At 37.6% G+C, this 27916-nt stretch overlaps 1 protein-coding gene across 1 annotated transcript; it reads left to right on the top strand.

Moving 5' to 3' along the window:
- The first annotated feature begins 462 nt into the window (after positions 1-462).
- Positions 463-26845, top strand: LOC138329013 (E3 ubiquitin-protein ligase RNF6-like). The gene is made up of 11 exons (XM_069275713.1): positions 463-553; positions 3972-4164; positions 6635-7941; positions 8691-8833; positions 15396-15438; positions 16742-16803; positions 17081-17153; positions 17763-17821; positions 18889-18990; positions 19566-19787; positions 22430-26845. The coding sequence occupies exons 2-11, from the start codon at positions 3974-3976 to the stop codon at positions 22490-22492; spliced, it is 2265 nt and encodes a 754-aa protein (XP_069131814.1). The 5' UTR covers positions 463-553; positions 3972-3973; the 3' UTR covers positions 22493-26845.
- The last annotated feature ends 1071 nt before the right edge of the window (positions 26846-27916 follow it).

The following is a 27916-nucleotide window of genomic DNA, read 5'->3' as shown; positions in this document are numbered from 1 at the left end:
ACAAGACGGCGGGAAGTTTCAAAGTATCGAATGAAAACCGCTATCAAACCTTCAGCTTGACAAATTAATCATTGTTGTTTGTTAATTTAAAGTAGAGATTATTTTTTGTTTAATTTAATCTGCTGCAAAAAGGGGGATATCAATGTTAGGCTAGTTAGTGTTTGAAAGGGGTTATTACGTTAGCTACAACAAGTTGAACAACAGACTGTCTACAATTTTCCCAGGTATTCGAAGATAATCAATGATATGTCAGCTACATAACTAGTTGATACTTAAAAAGAGTCGTTTGTTGTAACTTAAAACAAGTAGGCCTAGTATGTTTAAAATATCGCGTATTTCTTTAAACAAAGCAAACATATCCAAGTCAGGAACCCCATCTGCTTTCGTTTTCAAAGATCGCTGTCCCCAAAACGCTTTGTTGGTGAAGTCATTTGTTTCAAACATCTTATTGATCACTACCAGCATATCAGAAGGTCAAAGGTCAAGTATCAATGGCGGCAACTGTTCGATCAAGAGTGATCGAATCTCAAATTTAATAGATTTAGGAGCGATAGTAAGTATATTATGGGATTTTATTTTACAGAACCATTATTGCAGTATGCGTTTTAGGTTATTTTCGTTAATATCGACGTAATAAGACATCGAAGGCAACAAAAATCGCGATTTAACCTATTTTGGTTTAGTGGGTCACATTGACTAAAGTCACCAATAATATTTGAAGTTGATACAATAATATTTGAAGTTGATACACTTATTAGTGTGAAGTCCAGGATTTGGTTGCGAGATGTCTACATTGAGAAGTAAATATTTCCTGATTGTCATTTAATGCTACATCAGAATAATCAATCAAATTGTAGTCCCGAAACACATTGTTTACTAATCCAATAATAGGCCTATTAGACGTCAATATTGAGAAACTTCTGATGGGCAATATCGGCTTCTAATTCCCGACCCCTTTATGAGTCTTCGCAAGTTCTGTCCTCGAACTAGGGGCATAAGTTTGACGCTTAATTACTAAGTGTAAACTTACCAGAATGTCCAAAAAGTATGTATAGCTTGAATCAGTAGTTATCCATGGACCCCAAAATATAAATCCACAGAATAATCACACATTTTGTAGGTGACCCATAGCAATCATGTCCAGCGCTGTACAATCTACCAGGTAGGTTAAATCACATTCCAATTTTCATCACTTCACAAAAATATAGCACAGTGTATAAGGTGAAAAGATAATATTAACAATGGTATCCAATTTAAATGCATAAAAAAAGTATTTTTATGAGTTCTGATGAATTCTGGAGATATTTTAATACAATAATACATTATAGTCGAAATATTGCAAGAATTTTGCAGTCTGTGAAGTCAATATTTTTTGCTGCTCTTCATTTGGACTAGTAAACCCCTAAATTTAATTAGTCTGACTATTCAATCACTAGTCAAAATTAAATATACAGTTGATTTGCTTCAGCACTTCTGTAATGATCAGTTTACAATGTTTGACCCAATTAAATTACAAACGCAAGTTCTCACAAAATGATGCATCTGTACTGAAATAATTGCATACATTATAATGCACTCAAAATGTGTTGAAAAATGCAATTGACCACAAAATTTGTAAATATAGTATTTACCAATTTTAATCAGGTGGCATGGGGAGCCACTAGTCCAATTAGTTAATAATAATTGGCACTATAGTCCGGCCGTAAAATTACTAATCATGCATATGGGCATCGGACTAGTGCTTAAAGTCACAGACTGATTTTGTAGATAATGATAATTTTACTTTCTGTCATCATTCCGTAAGTTGTAATTACCAAGCAAAAATGGCGACCAGCTGGTAGACGTACAAAGAGTGGTGGGGGTAAAGAAATGTCTAAATTCAGTATAAAAGTGCAATAGTGACGTTTTGTATTTTGGAATTAACATGATTTGAGTTAATTCTTTCAGGATGTGAAAGGTTAGTGTAAACACAACTTGAAATTTTGAATTTGTATCGAGCCCATTTCTGCTAGTGTTGTCCCAATGATCGATTATAATTGATGTCTAATCGAAAAGACAACTGATTTCGAGTAATCGATAATGAAATATCAACATCGATGATCGGTATCAAAACAGGAAGTGGGAATTCTACTTTCAAGGAAGTGGGAATTCTACTTTCATTTTCCCTTAGAGAGTCCAGAGTTTATGCCTTTTTCTCTTTAGCAATGACTTCTTACCAAACCTGCTGTTAAAACAAATATGATAACAAAATAAACATTATAAGCCTAATTAGTTCATTAATGAAGATTGTTATATGTAACATTGACTTGAGTCAATCTGGTAATAAATTTGGATACGAAACTATACAGAACAAAGCCAGTGTGAAAACAGAATACCTTAATGGCAGCCATCATAATCTTGAAGCTTTTCACTTCATATAGGCCCATATTTATATTGTTTAACTGATATTGAATTTTAAAAGTCAACGTTATCAAACTTTGTAAATTGACTTTGAAGATTAATATTTTTTTCTTTTTGTCAAGAATTTTGTTAATAGTTCTTTTATTAGGTAACATCATAAGCAACTGAAAACATGAAAAGGTTTAAAAAAAAAAAAACTAAAAGAATATGTCATTTTGATAAATGATATAGAAAAAATCATGACATCGTTAAAAATAACTAAAATTTCTAAGAAAATTATGTGACAAAAGAGCAACCGATTAATAATCGAAAATCGATCGGTTGACACCAACCGATTTTAACTGATCATCGATGATGAAATCTTAACCGATTCCCAACACTAATTTCTGCGCCATGTGAATCCTGCTTCGATTGTTAGAGGTTGACACGACGTAATGATCAAAAGTGTCTCGTCATGCTATACCTCTAACATTTTTGATGTAATTGTTTGCTAGCTAAAGGAAGCTTGCTTTATTGGTAATGTTACTTTGGGAGGTCTTGGATTTTAATGAACCTTAAATGGATGCCTTCACTTCCTCCTCTTGATTTTTACATCGTTCCAAATTGAGCATCGAAGGTACATATCTGCAGATCTCGAGGGTTGTGCTGGGTGTTTCAGAAATGGAGTCCTTTTCAGATAAAATGGGGTCCCTTGGTATAATATGGGGGTTTCAATATTCCAAAACGATGAGGGTAAAGTATAATTTACTGTCAATTATCCCACCTTTTGGTGATAGTGACTTTTTATGTGACATGAATTTTGTGCCATTATAATCACCAGGAGGTGGGATAAATCAACGATAAATTGTACTTTATCACGTCATTTTGGGATTTCAAAACCCCTGTATTAAAATGGACTTTCAGAAAGAATATTGCAGTCCTTTTCATTTTCTATGCTTAATAATGATATGGTGCCAGACGCAAACACAGGGGCTTGTACTTTAGTTGTCTTCAGTAGCAACGACTTTGATAAAGAAGAAAAGAAAAGGCCGAGTTCATCATTGCTGATAATTTGTAACTTAATAAAGTATTGTTTGGAGGTCATCGGTAGTAGGTTCAATGCCCAGCTGTGTAAACATTTCTGGTTGTTTAAGTTTCTTTTCTTGCAATACTAGAAATGGCCATTTGGGATCCTAAAAAGTAGTTTTATTTAGCAGTTGATCTTCATACAGAGGTGGCAGATACCTAAGTCAGGGTTCACTTTACTGTTATATGTAGTTAAAAACAAAGTTATGCATAATTCATTGCATATATCACAATCTGGGACCAATTGGAAAAGAAGCATTTTGATAATTGAAGCACTTTGTCATTGACTTTGTATGTATATATATTCCCTGTGTGTATCAAATGATTTAAGGAAGAGGGAAAGAATGGAAAAGCAGAGAAAAGATCGCTCTATCCTATTACCAGCGTCAAAATAGATCATTTAATAGTGGATGCCAATAAGATCCCCTAGAATCTCTTGTTAAAGCTATAATAGATATTTTGTTGAATATAGATTAGAACAAATTTTGCTTTTTTATTTACTATAGAAATGGATCCAAATGGCAATCTTTATTTGAAAGTCAAACCAAAAATAAAAACAGGAAGTAAAGGAGAAGATGATGGAACCATGAACCATGGACGTCAGCAAACAAGGGAGACAACTACAACAAAACCAACCGAGCAGGCTCAGGGGACATCAAGTGGAAATGATAGCTTGATTATCATTCCAGATACACCAAGGTTAGCTATTCCTTTTGTAATCTTCTCCTTCCAGATACACCAAGGTTAGCTATTCCTTTTGTAATCTTCTCCTTCCAGATACACCAAGGTTAGCTAGTCCTATTGTAACCTTCTCATTCCAGATATACCAAGGTTAGCTAGTCCTATTGTAACCTTCTCATTCCAGATATACCAAGGTTAGCTAGTCCTATTGTAACCTTCTCATTCCAGATATACCAAGGTTAGCTAGTCCTATTGTAACCTTCTCATTCCAGATATACCAAGGTTAGCTAGTCCTATTGTAACCTTCTCATTCCAGATACACCAAGGTTAGCTAGTCCTATTGTAACCTTCTCATTCCAGATATACCAAGGTTAGCTAGTCCTATTGTAACCTTCTCATTCCAGATATACCAAGGTTAGCTAGTCCTATTGTAACCTTCTCATTCCAGATATACCAAGGTTAGCTAGTCCTATTGTAACCTTCTCATTCCAGATATACCAAGGTTAGCTAGTCCTATTGTAATCTTCTCATTCCACACATACCAAGGTTAGCTATTCCTTTTGTAATCTTCTCCTTCCAGATACACCAAGGTTAGCTAGTCCTATTGTAACCTTCTCATTCCAGATATACCAAGGTTAGCTAGTCCTATTGTAACCTTCTCATTCCACACATACCAAGGTTAGCTATCCCTATTGTAACCTTCTCATTCCAGATACACTGTGGTTAGCTATCCCTATTGTAACCTTCTCATTCCACACATACCAAGGTTAGCTATCCCTATTGTAACCTTCTCATTCCACACATACCAAGGTTAGCTATCCCTATTGTAACCTTCTCATTCCACACATACCAAGGTTAGCTATCCCTATTGTAATCTTTTCATTCCACACGTACCAAGGTTAGCTATCCCTATTGTAATCTTCTCATTCCACACATACCAAGGTTAGCTATCCCTATTGTAATCTTCTCATCCACACATACAAAGGTTAGCCATCCCTATTGTAATCTTTTCATTCCACACATACCAAGGTTAGCTATCCCTATTGTAATCTTCTCATTCCACACATACCAAGGTTAGCTATCCCTATTGTAATCTTCTCATTCCACACATACCAAGGTTAGCTATCCCTATTGAAATTCTTCTCATTCCACACATACCAAGGTTAGCTATCCCTATTGAAATCTTCTCATTCCACACATACCAAGGTTAGCTATCCCTATCGTAACCTTCTCATTCCACACATACCAAGGTTAGCTATCCCTATTGTAATCTTCTCATTCCACACATACCAAGGTTAGCTATCCCTATTGTAATCTTTTCATTCCACACATACCAAGGTTAGCTATCCCTATTGAAATCTTCTCATTCCACACATACCAAGGTTAGCTATCCCTATTGTAATCTTCTCATTTCACACATACCAAGGTTAGCTATCCCTATTGAAATCTTCTCATTCCTAACATACAAAGGTTAGCTATCCCTATTGTAATCTTCTCATTCCACACATACCAAGGTTAGCTATCCCTATTGTAATCTTTTCATTCCACACATACCAAGGTTAGCTATCCCTATTGTAATCTTCTCATTCCACACATACAAAGGTTAGCTATCCCTATTGTAATCTTTTCATTTCAGAGCGATATACCTAGGTTAGCGATCCCTATTGTAATCTTCTCATTCCACACATACCAAGGTTAGCTATCCCTATTGTGATCTTCTCATTCCACACATACAAAGGTTAGCTATCCCTATTGTAATCTTCTCATTTCACACGTACCAAGGTTAGCTATCCCTATTGTGATCTTCTTATAGTCGTTAATAATAGTGTTTTCTCAACTCTATGACATAATTTTTGTTATTTTTTTGTCAGAATATTGATTTGGATTAATTTATTTACCACGCAATACTCTATAACATTTGTACGGTACTAGTATTTCAAGTGCTGATGGAATGTAACTCATTGTAATCTTCCTGCTGAAATGACTTCAGCATGGGATATCATGTTTTAGCATCATTTCATCGCCAATAGAAACAATAATCTCACACAAACCTTAAAAAGATATAACATGGTATGTGATTTAGTTACATTGTTTGAGTTTTCCTTATCAAAGTCATAGATTAAATAAATTTACTTTCCCAGAGAAATATGAAGCTATATTATGGTTAACATTCATAGTCAATTTCTGTTATTGTTTTCTATATTGATATTATGCTTGAAATAATAGAAGAAAATTATAAGGAAGTTGTAAAAATGCTGCACTATTTTGTGCATTTAAAAAGGAAAAATCTTTGCATGTGTTTGTAGAAGGCAAAATGGTTGGCATACATTTCACAAAGGTAAGTAATATGTCCATGTAAAAAGAAAGAATAACTTGAAAATTATACATAGTAAAGTTCATAAGACTATGTTACACATGAAATGTTCCTGTGAGAGAGAAAAAAATTTTTTAGTCTCTGTTGATAAAGTTTTGAAATAATTTGTTTCAGTCCTATTTTTTCAAGATTTATTGGTAAAAGAGGAAAACATCCTGCAGGGAGAAATGATGAGATAAGTAATGACAGTCGGGGATATGCAGATTCAAAAACAAATAAGAGTAAATCATCAGAGTTCACTGACAGCCTAGGATCATCGGGGATTAGTTCTCATAATAGGGCACAACCGCCTAGAGAGCCAATGTTAACACCAGAAAAACAGTCATCGTCATGGAGACAAAATCACTTTGAAGAAACAAATGCAAATGGAAGATGTGTTTCGCCGAAAGTATCAAGTTTTAGAAAGAAATTTTTAGATGCTCAATCAAAGATTGCACTTAGTCCTGGAAAGGTAAAAATTAGTCCATATATTCCGTCCCACGGTGTCCATTTTAAAACAGCTCTCCAAGAAATGATGGAAAGAAAAAGTGACAACTCGAGAAACGAATCAAATCATCGGAGTAAGAAATCAGAAAGAAGTGTTAAATCAGTGTCCCGATCTTCAGAACATTCTAGGACTCACAGGGAATCTTTGCCATCGACAAGTGATGATTTAAATGACAGTGCCAAAGCAGACAACCATCAGTATTCTGTGATACCTGTTATCAGACAGAGAGCAGAGAAAACAACTCAGGGAAGTGAGGACGGAGTTCAGAAGGAGATTAAATGTACTACCGGGAGAAGAAAATCTGAGGATTTCAATTCTCCAGGTAAAAGCAAACGTGCTCGTTTGGATGGTGGATTTTCATCAAAGAGATTTTATACTGGATATCATCGTATTGGTTTGCCGTCGGAATCGTCAGACAGTGGTTCAGATGATAGCGACTTTGAAGCCATAAGCTCTCAGACATTAAAGGCTATGATAGATTGTAGTAGTGCTCCAAATCAAGACCTCACCCTTCCGAAAAACTTAAGGCATGATCAAGATAGAAAGCTCCAGGATGAGTCTATAAAATGTGCCAATAACACTGAGAGCAATAAGTATGCTCCATCCAAACCCCATTCATCACATGCATCGTCTTTACATGATATTACTTCCTCAGAATCAGTTAATCATAATCTTCAGGGCCATGTGTACAATGTCAGTACTGGAGCGAGAAAGATAACAGAAAACATAGAAGGAAATAAAGCACAGAGCTCACGTATAAGAAAGAAAAGTGATCAAACAGAAAAGATGTCCAGCTGGTTTGACGATGGCTTTACCCGAGTGACAGAACCACCAATGGAGGAGTCAAGGTCACATTCAAGACAGGTGTCTGGAGAAAGAAGAAGGCTAACCCCCCATGCAGCGTTAGAGGGGAAACCCCATAAGAACAAAAGAAGTAAGTGATTTAATTTTGCATGCTTTGTAGGCAATTAAATATTGATTATAAACAATTACAGGAAGTTACCGAAAGCTTAACATCTAGTCTGTGTAAATATGGATACCAAGAAGGACACTAAATGTATTTCGACAATTTCTGATTTTTTTTTGGTTCTTTCCACTGTTTAGTGAGTATTGCTTTTAATTTTCTCCAAATTTAATATGTTGAAACTAATTTGAGCAAAATCAATTAAAAAGAGCTATTTTTGAGTTATTAAAATTCATACCTTTATACGTAGCTGATGCTGAAACATTCTGAAATGAGATATTTCAGGCTCTTAATCATTGAAATGCTTGATGTATTGGGGAAAAAAATTCTCATAGCAAGAAGTTTTATCAAGATCAGAATTACATTAATTATAAGATGTTGACTGAACAAATTAAAGAGATAATTTTTCTGTGTTAATTACTTATTAAGATTTGATAAGATTTAATAGTTTAAGGCAATTAAGTGTATAATATTCTGTATCTGTATTTTGCATATTACAGAGTTATCTGCCCCTAAGGTAGACATTGATTGTGATGTCATATATTTGCAAATGTAACATCATATTCTTTTCAGAGGAAATAATGTGAACTTCACTCACAAAACAACCAGTCACAATCAATACCTACCCGCAAGGGAGGTAACTCTGTAATATGCCAAGACGAAAAACAAAAAAGGAGTAATGCTGATGGTGATCTTACACTAGAATAACTTTGTTACAGCACACTTAGGTGCTGGATTAGACCAGAGACAGAAAACCCCAGACGGAAGTGCTGGCCAGCCTATTGTGTGTGATGATGTGTCAACTCCTCAAAGACAGATAGAACAGGTTGAGGGGGACGAAGAGTTAGCCAAAAAACTACAGGTACAAAATTTAATCTGGTACAGGGGCCAAAAAACTACAGGTACAAAATTTAATCTGGTACAGGTACAAAATTTAATCTGGTACAGGGGCCAAAAAACTACAGGTACAAAATTTAATCTGGTACAGGGACCAAAAAACTACAGGTACAATTTTTAATGAAGTAAAGGTACAGGTACAATTTTTAATCAGGTACAGGGGCCAAAAAAAATACAGGTATAAAATTTAATGAGATACAGGGGCCAAAAAACTACAGGTACAAAATTTAATCGGTTACACGGACCAAAAAAACAATAGGTACACAATTTAATGACATAGTACAGATGCCAAAAAATTATACAGATACAAAATTTAATGAGGTAGTACAGGGGCCTAAAAACTACAGATACAAAATTTATTGAAGTAAAGGTACAGGTATTGTTATAAGACAATGGTAATGCACACATCAGAATGCTGCAGTATCCTTAAATGTACACACTAGAGGTTAATCATTATACAGGTACAAAATTTAATGAGATTCAGGGGCCAAAAATCTACAGATACAAAATTTAATCGGTACAGGAAGGGCGTGGCCCAATAGAGGAAAGAGAGGTTAATCCTATAAATTGCTACTTGTCCTAGTGTTCTGCATGGATTGAAACCAAATTTGGCCAGAAACATCCTTTGGGGAACAGAGTTTGTATAAATTTTGGCTCTGACCCCCTAGGGGCAGGAAGGACATGGCCCAATAGTGGAAATAGAGGTTAATCCTATAAATCGCTACTTGTCCTAGTGTTCTGCATGGATTGACACCAAATTTGGCCAGAAACATCCTTGGGGGAACAGAGTTTGTATAAATTTTGGCTCTGACCCCCCTGGGGCAGGAGAGGCAGGGCCTAATAGGAGAAATAGAGGTAAATCCTATAAATCACTACCAGTCATAGATTTCTGCATAGATTGTAACTAAATTTGACCAGGAACATCCTTGGGGGAAAGGGAACAGAGCTTGTATAAATTTTGGCTCTGACCCCGCAAGGGGGTAGGAGGGGCATATCCCAATAGGGGAAATAGAGGTAAATCCTTTAAATCGCTACTAGTCATAGAGTTCTGCATGAACTGAAACCAAATTGGACAAAAACATCCTTAGGTTAAGGGGAACAGAGTTTGTATAAATTTTGGCTCTGACCCCCCAGGGGCAGGAGGGGTGTTGCCCAATAGGGGAAGTAGAGGTAAATATTCAATTTTCATTCAGGAAAGAACAATGAACCTATATTCATAATATTACTTGATATTACAAACCAGATGAGCCATACAGGCCCTCTGGGCCTCTTGTTTATGTCATGGCGGTTCGTCCATCATCCGTCCGTCAACATTTCCTTACATTGTTACTTTTTCAGCAGAGTTGACCAACGGACGATAATTGCAGCATAAAACTACCCATCAAACATGAGTCCCCAACAATGGGCATATTGTGATTTTAAGGGGCTATTCAAATAATAGTCCCATATGATAAACAACATCTTTATTGTTATGTGTCATAGAGTTCTGCATGGATTGTAACAAAATTTGGCCTCAAACATCCAGGTGGGTCAACTCCTCAAGAGACAAAGATTAGAACAGGTTGACAGGTACAAAATTTAATCTGATACAGGGCCAAAAAACACTACAGGTACAAAATTTTTAATCAGGTACAGGGACCAAAAAACTACAGGTACAATTTTTAATGAAGTAAAGGTACAGGTACAATTTTTAATCAGGTACAGGGGCCAAAAAAAATACAGGTATAAAAATTTAATGAGATACAGGGGCAAAAAAACTACAGGTACAAAATTTAATTGGTTACAGGGACCAAAAAAACAATAGGTACACAATTTAATGACATAGTACAGATGCCAAAAAATTATACAGATACAAAATTTAATGAGGTAGTACAGGGGCCTAAAAACTACAGATACAAAATTTATTGAAGTAAAGGTACAGGTATTGTTATAAGACAATGGTAATGCACACATCAGAATGCTGCAGTATCCTTAAATGTACACACTAGAGGTTAATCATTATACAGGTACAAAATTTAATGAGATTCAGGGGCCAAAAATCTACAGATACAAAATTTAATCGGTACAGGAAGGGCGTGGCCCAATAGAGGAAAGAGAGGTTAATCCTATAAATTGCTACTTGTCCTAGTGTTCTGCATGGATTGAAACCAAATTTGGCCAGAAACATCCTTTGGGGAACAGAGTTTGTATAAATTTTGGCTCTGACCCCCTAGGGGCAGGAAGGACATGGCCCAATAGTGGAAATAGAGGTTAATCCTATAAATCGCTACTTGTCCTAGTGTTCTGCATGGATTGACACCAAATTTGGCCAGAAACATCCTTGGGGGAACAGAGTTTGTATAAATTTTGGCTCTGACCCCCCTGGGGCAGGAGAGGCAGGGCCTAATAGGAGAAATAGAGGTAAATCCTATAAATCACTACCAGTCATAGATTTCTGCATAGATTGTAACTAAATTTGACCAGGAACATCCTTGGGGGAAAGGGAACAGAGCTTGTATAAATTTTGGCTCTGACCCCGCAAGGGGGTAGGAGGGGCATATCCCAATAGGGGAAATAGAGGTAAATCCTTTAAATCGCTACTAGTCATAGAGTTCTGCATGAACTGAAACCAAATTGGACAAAAACATCCTTAGGTTAAGGGGAACAGAGTTTGTATAAATTTTGGCTCTGACCCCCCAGGGGCAGGAGGGGTGTTGCCCAATAGGGGAAGTAGAGGTAGTAAATATTCAATTTTCATTCAGGAAAGAACAATGAACCTATATTCAGTAATATTACTTGATATTACAAACCAGATGAGCGATACAGGCCCTCTGGGCCTCTTGTTTATGTCATGGCGGTTCGTCCATCATCCGTCCGTCAACATTTCCTTACATTGTTACTTTTTCAGCAGAGTTGACCAACGGACGATAATTGCAGCATAAAACTACCCATCAAACATGAGTCCCCAACAATGGGCATATTGTGATTTTAAGGGGCTATTCAAATAATAGTCCCATATGATAAACAACATCTTTATTGTTATGTGTCATAGAGTTCTGCATGGATTGTAACAAAATTTGGCCTCAAACATCCTTGGGGGAAGAGAAATAGAACTTGAATAAATTTTGGCTCTGACACCCCGGGGACTGGAGGGGTGGGGCCCAATAGGGGAATTAGAGGTAAATCCTATATATCGCTACTTGTCCTAGAATTCTGCATGGATTGTGACCAAATTTGGCCACAAACATCCTTTGGAGAAGGGGAACAGAACTTGTATAAATTTTGGCTCTGACCCCCTGGGAGCAAGAGGGGTGGGGCCCAATAGGGGCATTAGAGGTAAATCCTATAAATTTTTGTCCTAGAGTTATACATAGATTGTAACCAAATTTGGCCACAAACATCATTGGGAGAATGGGAACAGAACTTGCATAAATTTTGGCTTTGACCCCCCAAGGAAGGAGGGGTGGAGCCCAATAGGTGAAATAGAGGTAAATCCTATAAATCGCTACTTGCCCTAGAGTTTTGCATGGATTGTGACCAAATTTGGCCAGAAACATCCTTGGGGGAAGGGAGAACAGAACTTTTATAAATTTTGGCTCTGACTCTGGGAGCAGGAGGGTTGGGGCCCAATAAGGGCATGAGAGGTAAATATTCAAATTCCTTCAGAAAAGAAACAATAAACCTGTATTCAGAACACTGCTTGGCATTACAAACCAGGTGAGCAATACCGGCCCTCTGGGCCTCTTGTTTCCAAAATGAGGTCACATCGAAAGCTTGCAACTGCAACAGAATGTCCCAGATAGCAGTGACAGTCCTGATACGGTATATGTTAAATAAAATATTGAAAAAAAACAACAACTCAAAGTGTGATGGATTGTTATAATATCATATAATCAACAACACTTCATGTTACTGACATACACTCGCTAGCTTTGTACATCAAACATTATATGTAGTAAAAGTCTGCCACTGCATGTCCACTGGCATGTGCAACACGAGTCCCAACAGAATCCGGGCAAGCTCTGCATGAGATGTTGCTCCTCTTTCTTCTCTTTTGCTACATGACATGCCTGACTTTCATTTCCTAGAGATATCCTAGGGTGCTGCCGATTCCATTCTAATTTCCTCCTCTTTGTTGCCGATTCAGATACATTTTTTTCTCACACCACTTTGTTCAGCCTATTTTTTATTACTTTTAAGTATGAAACTAGCGTCATATGCCCCGCATGGCACAAAACATTGAACAACCCTATCCATCGCAAGCTTCATAAATCCAAACTAATCCAGTCAGTCCTGACATCGTAAATAAAATCAAAGAATACCTACAATTTTTGTAATTACAAGACACAATTAGTTCAATCCTCACATACATCTCACATACAAAGAAAATACCATAGAATACTATGATAATATTTTATAATATTCTTGCATCTTTATACAACATATAACCTGTTCAGTCCATTGATAACAAATAGATCGTACTAAAGACACATTAACAATAAGCCATAAATTAAATTTATTTGGGTTGAGCCGAAAACCTAATCATTTAAGATTGTAGATGTAAGTGTAAATGCCTTCCCTTACAAAAGTACTCTTTCTAGTGATAGTGGGTCAGCCCACCACGTCGACTAACTACCTCACGCTATCCTGGTAGGTATAGATAGTGGGTCAGCCCACCACGGTGACTAACTACCTCACGCTATCCTGGTAGGTATAGATAGTGGGTCAGCCCACCATGGTGACTAACTACCTCACGCTATCCTGGTAGGTATAGATAGTGGGTCAGGGTCAGCCCACCATCCTGGTGACTAACTACCTCACGCTATCCTGGTAGGTATAGATAGTGGGTCAGCCCACCACCACGTGACTAACTACCTCACGCTATCCTGGTAGGTATAGATAGTGGGTCAGCCCACCACGGTGACTAACTACCTCACGCTATCCTGGTAGGTATAGAATAGTGGGTCAGCCCATCACCAATGTGACTAACTACCTCACGCTATCCTGGTAGGTATAGATAGTGGGTCAGCCCACCACGGTGACTAACTACCTCACGCTATCCTGGTAGGTATAGATAGTGGGTCAGCCCACCAATGTGACTAACTACCTCACGCTATCCTGGTAGGTATAGATAGTGGGTCAGCCCATCACGGTGACTAACTACCTCACGCTATCCTGGAAGGTATAGATAGTGGGTCAGCCCACCATGTGACTAACTACCTCACGCTATCCTGGAGGTATAGATAGGTCAGCCACGTATACCTCATGTATCCTGGTAGGTATAGATAGTGGGTCAGCCCACCACGTCGACTAACTACCTCACGCTATCCTGGTAGGTATAGATAGTGGGTCAGCCCCAATGTGACTAACTACCTCACGCTATCCTGGTAGGTATAGATAGTGGGTCAGCCCACCATGGTTACTAACTACCTCACGCTATCCTGGTAGTATAATAGGTATAGATAACTAGGGGGTCAGCCCACCAATGTGACTAACTACCTCACGCTATCCTGGTAGGTATAGATAGGGGGTCAGTCCGCCAATGTGACTAATTACCTCACGCTATCCTGGTAGGTATAGATAGGGGGTCAGTCCGCCAATGTGACTAACTACCTCACGCTATCCTGGTAGGTATAGATAGTGGGTCAGTCCGCCAATGTGACTAACTACCTCATGCTATCCTGGTAGGTATAGATAGTGGGTCAGTCCGCCAATGTGACTAAATACCTCACGCTATCCTGGTAGGTATAGATAGTGGGTCAGTCAGCTACTACCTCACCCTGGTAGATAATAGTGGTCAGCCTCATGATGGGGTCAACTAACTAACCTCACGCTATCCTGGTAGGTATAGATAGTGGGTCAGCCCACCAATGTGACTAACTACCTCACGCTAGCCTGGTAGGTATAGATAGGGGGTCAGTCCGCCACGTGACTAACTACCTCACGCTATCCTGGTAGGTATAGATAGGGGGTCAGCCCACCATGGTGACTAACTACCTCACGCTATCCTGGTAGGTATAGATAGTGGGTCAGCCCACCAATGTGACTAACTACCTCATCGCTATCCTGGTAGGTATAGATAGTGGGTCAGCCCACCATGGTTACTAACTACTACCTCACGCTATCCTGGTAGGTATAGATAGTGGGTCAGTACCCACCATCGTGGTTACTAAACTACCTCACGCTATCCTGGTAGGTATAGATAGTGGGTCAGCCCACCATGGTGACTAACTACCTCACGCTATCCTGGTAGGTATAGATAGTGGGTCAGCCCACCATGGTGACTAACTACCTCACGCTATCCTGGTAGGTATAGATAGTGGGTCAGCCCACCATGGTTACTAACTACCTCACGCTATCCTGGTAGGTATAGATAGTGGGTCAGCCCACCATGGTGACTAACTACCTCACGCTATCCTGGTAGGTATAGATAGTGGGTCAGCCCACCATGGTGACTAACTACCTCACGCTATCCTGGTAGGTATAGATAGTGGGTCAGCCCACCATGGTGACTAACTACCTCACGCTATCCTGGTAGGTATAGATAGGGGGTCAGTCCGCCACGTCGACTAACTACCTCACGCTATCCTGGTAGGTATAGATAGGGGATCAGTCCGCCACGGCGACTAAATACCTCACGCTATCCTGGTAGGTATAGATAGTGGGTCAGCCCACCACGGTGACTAACTACCTCACGCTATCCTGGTAGGTATAGATAGTGGGTCAGCCCACCATGGTGACTAACTACCTCACGCTATCCTGGTAGGTATAGATAGTGGGTCAGCCCACCATGGTTACTAACTACCTCAGCTATCCTGGTAGGTATAGATAGTGGGTCAGCCCACCATGGTTACTAACTACCTCACGCTATCCTGGTAGGTATAGATAGTGGGTCAGCCCACCATGGTTACTAACTACCTCACGCTATCCTGGTAGGTATAGATAGTGGGTCAGCCCACCATGGTTACTAACTACCTCACGCTATCCTGGTAGGTATAGATAGTGGGTCAGCCCACCATGGTTACTAACTACCTCACGCTATCCTGGTAGGTATAGATAGTGGGTCAGCCCACCATGGTTACTAACTACCTCACGCTATCCTGGTAGGTATAAATAGGGGGTCAGCTCACCACGGTGACTAACTACTACCTCACGGTATCCTGGAAGGTATAGATAGTGGGTCAGCCCACCAATGTGACTAACTACCTCACGCTAGCCTGGTAGGTATAGATAGTGGGTCAGCCCATCACGTCGACTAACTACCTCACGCTATCCTGGTAGGTATAGATAGTGGGTCAGCCCACCATGGCGACTAACTACCTCACGCTATCCTGGTAGGTATAGATAGTGGGTCAGCCCACCAATGTGACTAACTACCTCACGCTATCCTGGTAGGTATAGATAGTGGGTCAGCCCACCATGGTGACTAACTACCTCACGCTAGCCTGGTAGGTATAGATAGTGGGTCAGCCCACCATGGCGACTAACTACCTCACGCTATCCTGGTAGGTATAGATAGTGGGTCAGCCCACCATGGCGACTAACTACCTCACGCTATCCTGGTAGGTATAGATAGTGGGTCAGCCCATGCTACCACGCCGACTAACTATACTCGCTCTATTCTACTTTATCAAACATTTTGGTTGAGGGATAAAGATGACGAGTTACAATGCCGAGGATACATACCAATGTAGGATGAGTATTGATTTAGAAAAGTGTCACCAGTTAGATACATATTATTGGAGATCTAGCTATATTACAGGATTGGCCAAATGTGGGGATGGGATGGCGTGTTCAGAATCAATCGTTTATGCTCCAATGTCATCAGTTAATATGGCATTTACAGTCTATCTGTGTTCATTCAGAAGCTGAATTTATATCATTTATGTTTCAGATTTAGACGAAGTGGAGGCTCTGCTTCGTGACCTTGATGAACCAGAGGAACGATTACTTCAGGTGTGTAGGTTTGGGATATGTTTCACATCTGTAACACATGTAAATGAAGTGTTCTACAATACCTTATACAATGATTATGTATACATATTACTATTGAGTGTTATCTGGTATTAATGTCATGACTTGAAATATGTTTGAACACAACCATCCTTCAGAATTACTACAGCTGTTGAAGAGAATGCTACTCTATAATGTCGCTATTACACCTTTTCTTTGAATTAGCTGAACGACATGATTAATCATTCTTATAACATCATGTGGTCATGTAATGTTACAGAATTCACCGCCAACACGAACGACACGGAATGGAGTCCGCTCACAACAAGGTCAACATTTCCGGGATGAATTTGGTAAATAAAACTGGTGTTAATAATATGAATCTCAAATATATTTTACAATGTACATTATTTGACGTATTATTGCTCATATGTACCTGCCATCTATTATATGTAAACTTCAATCTCATTGGCTAAAACCCTAATTGGAAAAAGGTAACAGAGCCAATCATATTGAATCTGTCAAGATTTTCAGCAGAGTTGACCAATGGACAATAAGTGCAGCATAAAACTACCATCAAACATGAGTCCCCAACAATGGGCATACCGTATTTTCCCTAAGGGGCTATTCAAATAATAGTCCCATATGATAAACAACATCTATATTGTTATGTGTCATAGAGTTCTGCATGGATTGTAACCAAATTTGGCCACAAACATCCTTAGGGGAAGGGGAACAGAACTTGTATAAATTTTGGCTCTGATCCCCTTGGGGCAGGAGGGGCGGGGCCCAATAGGGGAATTGGAGGTATATATTTAAATTCCTTTAGAAAAGAACAGCGAACTTGTATCCAGAACATTACTTTGCATTACAAACCAGGTGAGCGATACAGGCCATCTGGGCCTCTGTTCTGGTTTGCTTAATTAATTGTGTTAATTTGATATGTTATTGTGTTGTTACAGCTCATTTCAACAGCAGTCTGCTGTCAATGTTGGGAGGAGACACTCATTTTATATCTCCAGTAAGTGTTGTACCTGTAATAAGGTCACATACTTGTAACTCCATTAATTAGGTCACCTACCTGTAACTCCATTAATTAGGTCACATACCTGTAACTCCATTAATTAGGTCACATACCTGTAACTCCATTAATTAGGTCACATACCTGTAACTCCATTAATTAGGTCACATACCTGTACCTCCATTAATTAGGTCACATACCTGTAACTCCATTAATTAGGTCACATATCTGTATATTAATTGAGGAATGGTGAATACCCAGATTTACACCAAAGATACAAGTGATAAATGGTGTATACCAAGATTTAGGGGGCCTTTGAACCATGACAGGTGACAGGATGATATGCACATGTATATATATTGGTCAACACAAACAACAACCCATTTTAGGATTGCCTGGGCCAAATAGGATATAGACAGTAGTTTTGTATGCATTGTCAAGACATTTATCTTTTCTTTTTATGTTTAATAACTCTCGCAAATATTACCAGATTTTCTTCAAACTTGATAACATAGTTAAATGTCTCAGGGCCTTGGCCAAGTTCGATCAGCACTTTCCTCAGATCCTATTTGGCAGAATTATGGGCCTTTGATTAACGAAAGCGGGGGATATAAATTCCACAAATTTGCTTTTTTTTTTATTTAAAGTGAACAGTCGGGCAAGGATAGCTAAAGTCGGTAAAAATGGTGTGAATGTATCCAGTATAATTTCTTATGAAATAGAAAAATAAAATCTCTCCTCAAAAATTGTCTGCGTACGAAGAAATTAATTTAAAGTGTAGGAATCCTAAAACGTCCTCCCGGCTGACTATGTCCGTGGTTACATTTCCACGCAGCCTCGCTTTCAATGCTTTCAACTTTCTTTTTTCCAATGGTCAGAACTGGGAAACGTGAGCAGAACTTGACCGTCGTATTAATATGTGAGAACTTTTGGAAGGCCAATGAACTCATTTAGACTGGTTTTCTTTGCCCGACTTTTCACTTTAAAGAGAGAGGATTACCATCATAATTATGTTCGGAAGGTTATTTTAAATAATTCTTTTCTATTCCCTCTTATCTATATTACAGCCTGTAGCACGAAATTCAAGGTCTCGTCGAAGAGGACAAAGACGGAATGCCAATCCACGTGGATTTGACATGGGCAATCCAGCAGATGGCAATGACTATGAGGTATGCTACTAACACTATTACTTTTTACCAATACATACAGCTTGATTCCTGGTGACACATCATGTTGGTATTCCAGTTTGGTCATCAAATATGTCTGATTGCAAGATTTATAGAATGTTTTGCAATTGCAAGAGGACTATGTATGGTTTGTGCACTTTTTGGCCCCCAAATCCAACATATTTTCAAACCTGTTGTTTAGTGATACAATAGGATGGTTGTATGTCATTGCAGTTGCCATGGTAACTATCCTAAACATGCATACATTATGAAAGTTTTGTCAATATTGGCTATTTTTTCGCTAAGTATAGCTACACAATTTTAGCATTTGGACATCTGATAGGCATGTAATGTTCAGAATTGCTAAATTCTTGTCTAAACTTTTATATGCTGTACAGTTTGCAGTCATTCAGTCATATTAGTTCATTGATAAATGTTATGGTTAAACCATTAAACTACCAGTGTATCACAAGACTTAGTGTTTTCTGATAGAGCTATTTCAGTTTACCATTAAATAATAGAGAAAAAAATGTCTTAACCTCAACTGTGCAATAAATTTGCTTTATCTGTTACTTCAGGATCTGTTAAATCTGGCAGAAATGCTGGGTGATGTTAAGAATAAGGGTCTGACAGAGGCACAGAGTTCTCGCCTTCCGATACGTACATACCAAACAAACGGTGAGAAACAGAGCTCCGAGGAATGTCTCATCTGTATGTCCGAGTATGACCAGGGAGACAGGCTTAAAATGCTTCCATGTTTCCACGAGTTCCATTCCCAGTGTATAGACAAGTGGATTACGGTGAGTTTGATATAAAGTGAAACCTGTCTATAATAGTCCAGTAAAAGTACAAAAAATTGAGGCCTAACCTCCAAATAATTGCAACAGAATTTGTTTTCTGCTTTTTGGGTTGGAGGATCTTAGTATTTTACCATGAAAAAAGTCGCCTAAAATCATATGTTCGGAAAGTCATTTTTTCAACACCCGAAAAATAAGAAAATAAATAGAAATCACACTTTAAAGTACAATATCTGCTATTTTTGCAATACTTGAAATATGAAATCGGGTATATAGTAAGACAAACTTTAGGTTAGTACAAACAAGTTGAAATGCCATAATAATTTCAGTTAATCCAAGAAATAAAGAAGGATGAAAACGACTCAAAACCTTTTGAATTTAGCTAGCATTACCGTTTTTGTTCTTTTTAGATGCAAACATTTATAAAATCTTACCCTGAACAATATCAGTTTATGTTTTATGTCTTAAAGAATTACATTTTCTTTGGTATTAATGCATGATTGATAATACTTTAGCTAGAAAAAAAACTAAATATCAACATGTCAAGTTGACTGATCGTGCCAATTTGAAGTGTTTTTATAATTAGATTTTTGGCAAAACACCCATTTTGGTATATTTCGGAAAATAAAAAAGCAAATGCTTCCTAATATGTTATATCCTTTTTTGTATATTTTGTACTTATAATTTTGATCATTTGTTGTAAAAACGTTAATTTGGCTGAATACCAAAATATGTCTAAGTCCATAAATCTGCAATACAAAAATCTTAATTTTTCGAATATTCTTTATTTGTTTGTCATAAAATTTTGCCAGTAAATAAATCAGAGCTGTGATGATTTTCAGCTATAAAATTGAACTTGAACTTTTATTTAAATCCTTTATCTCATTGAAAATTATATAACCCCCATCCGGTTCCATTATGGAAAAATGAAAAACTGACCTGTGCTAATATTTGATCAGAAAGAAACTTTAATCTCACTTTATAAAGAACGCTCCATTATGGTGGTGATATCTGCCAAAGGATTTTGCAATCTGATTAGTCACAAAATAGATATTCACATTTTTGACATTTCCACTTAAGGACTTAGCCAATTAGAGAAGTTTCGTCAAATTGACACTAAATGAGAATTTGATCGACCTTACGTCTTTTATATTTGGGGATATATTGATATAGTTGTCTCTTTTAAGTGAATATAGCCTACATAAAATCTGAATTAATAACTATCTAAACACTTGACACGGTACTTACTGAATAATTCTTGAATGAAAAAGACATATTATTCAATTTTGACTTCAAGATGTCCTTGGAAAAGGCCAAAAGACCAACTTTGAGCAACCATGTTATCTGAGGTAGTGAAAGTAAAATGTTTTACTTTTAAAGCCTTTAATCAACAAGTTTTATTTAAAAAGATTCCATCAAAATGAGTATCAATGGTATTGTTGATAATAACAATTTGTTTATCTTAACAATCCAACAAAAGCATATTTGGCTGTTAAAAGGACATAACAATGCAATTTTCATGCTGTCATACTGTTTCCCTGTGTTGATTACAATTTATGTTTTTGGCAATCTGTGCTGTCCTTATAACGTTATTGCCATACATTAATTTTATAGTATCTCATGATAACCATGTAAGTTTATATTTGGCTTCAAAGTTGGCGAATTATGCAAATATCCCTATTTTTTCTGATTTTTTGGGGGTCAAGAAAAACGCTTTCCCAAATTTTTATTTGTGGCAACTTTTTTTCTTGTATAAAACAAAGTCAGATCTGTATGAAAAACAAAGACAAAATTCTGTTGCAATTATTTCGGGGTAACACCCTATCTTTACTGGACTATAAAGGACACCAACGGAAACTTATCCTCTATAGACAGGTTTCCAAGTTGTACAGAGGTCAATTATATAGTAAGTCGCTCCAAACAGGTTAAAGCCCTTTATAGACTGGTGTCCTTTTTACAGAGGTCAATTATATGGTAAGTCGCTCCAAATGGGTAAAAGTCCTTTATAGACTGGTGTCCTTTTTACAGAGGTCAATTATATGGTAAGTCGCTCCAAATGGGTAAAAGTCCTTTATAGACTGGTGTCCTTTTTACAGAGGTCAATTATATGGTAAGTCGCTCCAAATGAGTAAAAGTCCTTTATAGACAGGTGTCCTTTTTACAAAGGTCAATTATATGGTAAGTTGTTCCAAATGGGTAAAAGTCCTTTATAGACAGGTGTCCTTTTTACAGAGGTCAATCTTATGGTAAGTCCTTCCAAATGGGTAAAAGTCCTTTATGGACAGGTGTCCTTTTTACAGAGGTCAATCTTATGGTAAGTCCTTCCAAATGGGTAAAAGTCCTTTATAGACAGGTGTCCTTTACATAGAGATGTCCTTTACAGCAGATTTGACTGTACAAGTATTGGGAGTTAAGCATGATAATAGGAGAAATGTAAATCATAGGATTTTCTTAATGTTATCTCCATGCATGTGTGATGTCAGTTTTTAAGTTTTTAGATATTTCTGTAGGAACATTGCAACAAACAGTTAGGATTTAGGTCCTTATTCGTATCATATAACTTTGAACTGTGCAATTAGGAATTATAGTTTTAAAATGTTTTTATCATTATACCTTTATGATCTTGTAATCATTTACATTTATAGGGGAATGCCAGCTGTCCTGTGTGTCGTGTCGAGGTCCAATTAACAGTTCCTGGTATCGATTGACGGTCTATCTGTGATACTAGACCAGATAATCTTTGTTGAAGTGCTTGGCTTTAAATCCCTCAGAATGGCTGTGCCAACCAAAAAGGGGGCTATGGTGGCCGAGTGGTTAAGATGTCAAGACATATAACCACAAGCCCTCCACCACTGGGTTCAAATTCCATGTGGGGCAGTTGCCAGGTACTGACCGCTGGTCGGTGGTTTTTCGACGCGTACTCCGGCTTTCCTCCACCAACAAACCTGGCACGTCCTTACATGACCCCAGGTGTTAATAGGACATTAAGCTAATAAAACCAAGTCAACCAAACAGACTTTGATCTCCATGGAAACAGTACTGTATTGGTAATGTTGCTCCTGGTCTACTGTGATTCATTGATAGGATTTCATATGCTGCTAATATTAATTTTATTTCCAAAAAATATCTTTTTGTCCTAGGACAACCCTTGTTGTGATCTGTTTGTCCTAGGACAAGCTTTGTCGTGATCTGTTTGTCCTAGGACAACTCTTGTCGTGATCTGTTTGTCCTAGGACAACCCTTGTTGTGATCTGAACCAAATCTATCAGTAGACCAATCCAAGTTTATGTGCAGCCCCATTTCTGTACTGTAAACCATTTTAACTTCACCTACACAATATTTTGTGTCTTGGTTGTTTTCAAAATTATTTACAAATATGTAACTTTACGATCAAGGGGGTTTTACTGTCAGTCGTATATACTAATACACGATCAACGTAAAGGGGAGTCGCCCCCGGAACAGTGGGCATAAAATATAGTAACCTATGATCTACCCATTTTGTAATGTCCTGTTTTCATATCAATGGAGATATCTGTTGCTAAAAATTCCACTTTGCCACAAATTGTCAAACTAAAGGTTGATGATGATTAAAAAATCAGGAATATGATCTCATTAGTTTCAGTTTTAGTGCTGTAACATATTCTCCAGTCTCACTTAATTACCACTGGAGTGGATATAAATCAGTAATATTTAATTAATTGAAATCTTAAATTGAATGATGCAGGCTTTAATTTGAGATTCTTACTTGAATACAAAAAAATATATATTATAAAAAGAATGAATTTATTTGTTATTTAATAGTGCACAGATATATAAGAGAAACTAGTATTTTTATAACTCACATTTTACTAGTTGTTTGTGGATGGTCTAGAGTACGTATATTTTGTTAAAATAAGCTGTAAAAAATTTAATTTAGTCATAAGTTACCTGTAATAAACATATCGTGTGACCAAGTGTTTTAGGTCACCTGAGACAATTTCTCAGGTGACCTATTCTAATTGCCTTTTGTCCGTTATCGTCCGTCGTCAGTCGTGCGTCGTACAATCTGATTAAAATACAGATCCCCATTATACACTATAACGTAGTGTATAATGGGGATCTGTATTTTAATCAAATTGTGCGATAAAGCGATAAACAATTTACTTTTTCGACTTCTTCTCCAAAACTGCTGAACCAAATTTGTTGAAATTTTGCAGAAATCTTCCATAGCCAAAGCCTTTGGCTTTTAACCTTTGGTGACATAAAAGAGGTAGATTTTTGACTCAAAAGCGGTAGCATTGCACGCGGCATTTCTCGCATTTTTGGCAAAGGTCAACCAAAATTGTGAATTATATGGTCCCAGACCCCCAGGGGCCTAAGGGTGGGGTCAAAAGGGGTCAAATAGGCTAAAACTTCAAAAATCTTCTTCTGAAATTTCAGAAATGGCTGAATCAATTACTCTTCATAGATTGAAAGGTCTTAAGGCCCTCTACAAAAATTGTGAATTATATGACCCTGGATCTCAGGTTTCCCCCTGGGGAGGGGGTTAAGTTTACTATAGTTTTTATAGTGAAAACACATTTTTGAGCATTATTTGGTCATTTATAATAGAAAATTAGTTAAATGTCAGAATTATCCCTATGAAATGGCCATTGAATCCTATTAACAAATTTTCCATTACTGACTCCCATGGGCCTAAGGGGCGGGGCCAAAAGGGGTCAAAAAGGCTAAAACATTCTTCTGAAATTCTGGAACTGGTAGAATCAAATACTCTTCATAGATGGAGAGGTCTTAAGGTCCTTTACAAAAATTGTGAATTAAATGACCCTGGGGTTTCATGTTTCCCCCTAGGGAGGGGGTCAAGTTTACTATAGTTTATAGAGGAAAAACACATTTATGAATGCTATTTGCTTATTTTTTATAGGAAAGTAGTCAAACTGGGTTAGAATTTTTAGCCTGAGATAGCATTTTATCGTCATATCCATATTGGTCCTGGTCGACCCCCAGGGGCGTTAGGGGCGGGGCCTAAAGGGGTCAAATAGGCTAAAACTTCAAAAATCTTCTGAATTCAGAGATTTGATGGAACCAGATACTCTTCATAGATTGGAAGGTCATAAAACCCTTTACAAAAATTGTGAATTTCATGGCCCTGGGATCTCAGATTTTCCCCTGGGGAGGGGGTCAAATTTTCTATAGTTTATATAGGAAAAAACACATTTATAAACATTATTTGCTTAGTTTTCATAGAAAATTAGCTAATCTGGGTTAAAATTATTAGCCTGAGATACCATTTTAACACCGTATCCATATTGGTCCTGGCTGACCCCCAGGGACCAGAGGGGTGGGGCCAAAATGGGTCAAAATGGCTAAAATTTCAAAAATCTGCTTCTGAATTCACAGGTTTGATGGAACCAAATAATCTTTATAGATTAAAAAGTGAAATTTATAAAATCACTGACACTGACTGACTTCTAGTTTGATTTTGTTGTTTATCGTTGGCAAAGAAATTGGAATTTTAAGCATAAGGTTTGGTAACATAATACACTAACTATCAAAATGAAATACAAAAAAAATTAAAAATTCTAATAAGAAGGTTCAACTTTAAAGTTTATTCTGATTTGTAAATACTTTTTACAGATTTGAACCAACTTTGCAATACTCTTTCTGTAGCAGCACTCAGGTGACCGTCAAGGCCTCTTGGGCCTCTTGTTATGTTGTGTAATCTGTTTTGTGATACAGAACATAGTATGACCATGTTATATTTAGCTGAAAAACACTAAAATTCTAAATGTAACATAACAAATTAACATTGACAAACTTTCATACTGTATTTCTCTTCAGTTTATCAAGAGTTATGTCCCTTTCCGATTATTTAGGGTACAGATTTATGTGCCTTTGTTATGCTGATCCTTTGGCTTTCCTCTACCACCAAAACGTGGAATTTGGAGCAAAACCAGACTCTTTGCTCTAATTGATCTTTTGTGCAATCATGTTACAATTTGGAATTTGACGTTATTTGTTAAAGAGGCTAATTTTTAATTTGTTGAGGTATTTGCTTATGGGATGGGAGGTGGGATTGTATTATTTTTATTCATCCTGCCTCATTGTTTTCAATACTTGGGTTTCAAATTACCAAAATGACGTTGGTAAAGTATAGTTAAGTGCTGCTTTGTCCCACCTTTCAGTGATTCGGTCATAATATGATGTTGTAATTACCGGAAGGTGAGACTAATCAAAAGTAAATTTTAATTTACCAACCTTTCATATTGGTATGTATATCGAATCTGACATATTGCACCCCACATAACTAGATTTTATATGGAGGAGAGATCATTTAGTTACGTCTTATGTTTTTGGTTATTTTACAATGCCTGTACCTGTCATTTCTTGGATTTATAAAATAACATCTAATTAGTATATTATGTGAGGTTAATCCACTGATGCTGGCTCTCGGATCATCAAACAAATTTTCTTCTCAGCCAGCCAACAATGATTTTGTAATTTTGGTTCCTGGTGTACTGTATATTGTATAGTCAAACCTGTCTACAAGGGACATAGCAGAGTATATAGTGTTGAGAGGACATAGAAAGTACTGCTACTGGTACTGCAATATGTAATGTTTTGAATAATGAGTTAACGGCAACTGTCCAGCCTGCCCCACATGGTATTCAAACTCACGACCTAGAGTTGGAAGACTTATGGTAAGATATCCTGATATATTATCACATGCCCATCACCTCTGGATCGTGGGTTTTAATCCCATGTGAGACAGTTGCCTTATACTGACTGCAGGTTGGTGGTTTTACTTTGGGTACTCAGCCTTCTTAATGAACCTGGATGTTAGTAGGACGTTAAACCAATTAAATCAAAGAAAAGTTAATTGAATTATACTGTTTATAAAATTCAAGCACAAGTACCCTGTATCTGGTGCATTACCAGGTAAATGGTATACCTGTAAATGTACCCTGTATCTGGTGCATTACCAGGTAAATGGTATACCCGTAAATGTACCCTGTATCTGGTGCATTACCAGGTAAATGGTATACCCTAAATGTACCCTGTATCTGGTGCATTACCAGGTAAATGGTATGGTATACCCGTAAATTGTACCCTGTATCTGGTGCATTACCAGGTAAATGGTATACCCGTAAATGTACCCTGTATCTGGTGCATTACCAGGTAAATGGTATACCCGTAAATGTACCCTGTATCTGGTGCATTACCAGGTAAATAGTATACCCGTAAATGTACCCTGTATCTGGTGCATTACCAGGTAAATGGTATATCCATAAATGTACCCTCTATCTGGTGCATTACCAGGTAAATAGTACACCCGTAAATGTACCCTGTATCTGGTGCATTACCAGGTAAATGGTATACCCGTAAATGTACCCTGTATCTGGTGCATTACCAGGTAAATAGTATACCCGTAAATGTACCCTTTATCTGGTGCATTACAGGTAAATGTATACCCGTAAATGACTTAGTGATTACCCATGTAACCTAAATTCCTGGTGCATTACCAGGTAAATGGTATACCCGTAAATGTACCCTGTATCTGGTGCATTACCAAATGGTAAATAGTATACCCGTAAATGTACCCTGTATCTAGTGCATTACCAGGTAAATGGTATACCCGTAATGTACCCTCTTATCTGGTGCATTACCAGGTAAATGGTATACCCGTAAATGTACCCTGTATCTGGTGCATTACCAGGTAAATGGTATACCCGTAAATGTACCCTGTATCTGGTGCATTACCAGGTAAATGGTATACCCGTAAATGTACCCTGTATCTGGTGCATTACCAGGTAAATGGTATACCCGTAAATGTACCCTGTATCTGGTGCATTACCAGGTAAATGGTATACCCGTGAATGTACCCTGTATCTGGTGCATTACCAGGTAAATGGTATACCCGTAAATGTACCCTGTATCTGGTGCATTACCAGGTAAATGGTATACCTGTAAATGTACCCTGTATCTAGTGCATTACTTGCTTCCTTGTCTTTGCTGATAGCAGCAGAGAGACCTCCGTTTTTTGTTGTTGTCTAAATCCTTAGCTGATTATAAGAGATGGAGTTGCAATCTATGTTATCTGTTTCTGGTTTGCTATATATCTGTATGGGTGTTTGTGTCCTGTAGATTTCTTA

The sequence above is a fragment of the Argopecten irradians genome, chromosome 8, assembly GCF_041381155.1.
Source record: "Argopecten irradians isolate NY chromosome 8, Ai_NY, whole genome shotgun sequence".
Classification (NCBI taxonomy): Eukaryota; Metazoa; Mollusca; class Bivalvia; order Pectinida; family Pectinidae; genus Argopecten; species Argopecten irradians.
The sequence above is the reverse complement of the archived record's forward strand: the minus strand, read 5'-3'. Positions and strand labels throughout refer to the sequence as shown.

What these genes read in the sequence shown, in the direction of transcription:
- LOC138329013 (XM_069275713.1), top strand. Translation starts at nt 3,974, where the DNA reads ATGGATCCAAATGGCAATCTTTATTTGAAAGTCAAACCAAAAATAAAA. An exon ending in ATCATTCCAGATACACCAAG is followed by an intron (nt 4,165 to 6,634) that starts GTTAGCTATTCC and finishes AATTTGTTTCAG; the next exon opens with TCCTATTTTTTCAAGATTTA. An exon ending in ACCCCATAAGAACAAAAGAA is followed by an intron (nt 7,942 to 8,690) that starts GTAAGTGATTTA and finishes ACTTTGTTACAG; the next exon opens with CACACTTAGGTGCTGGATTA.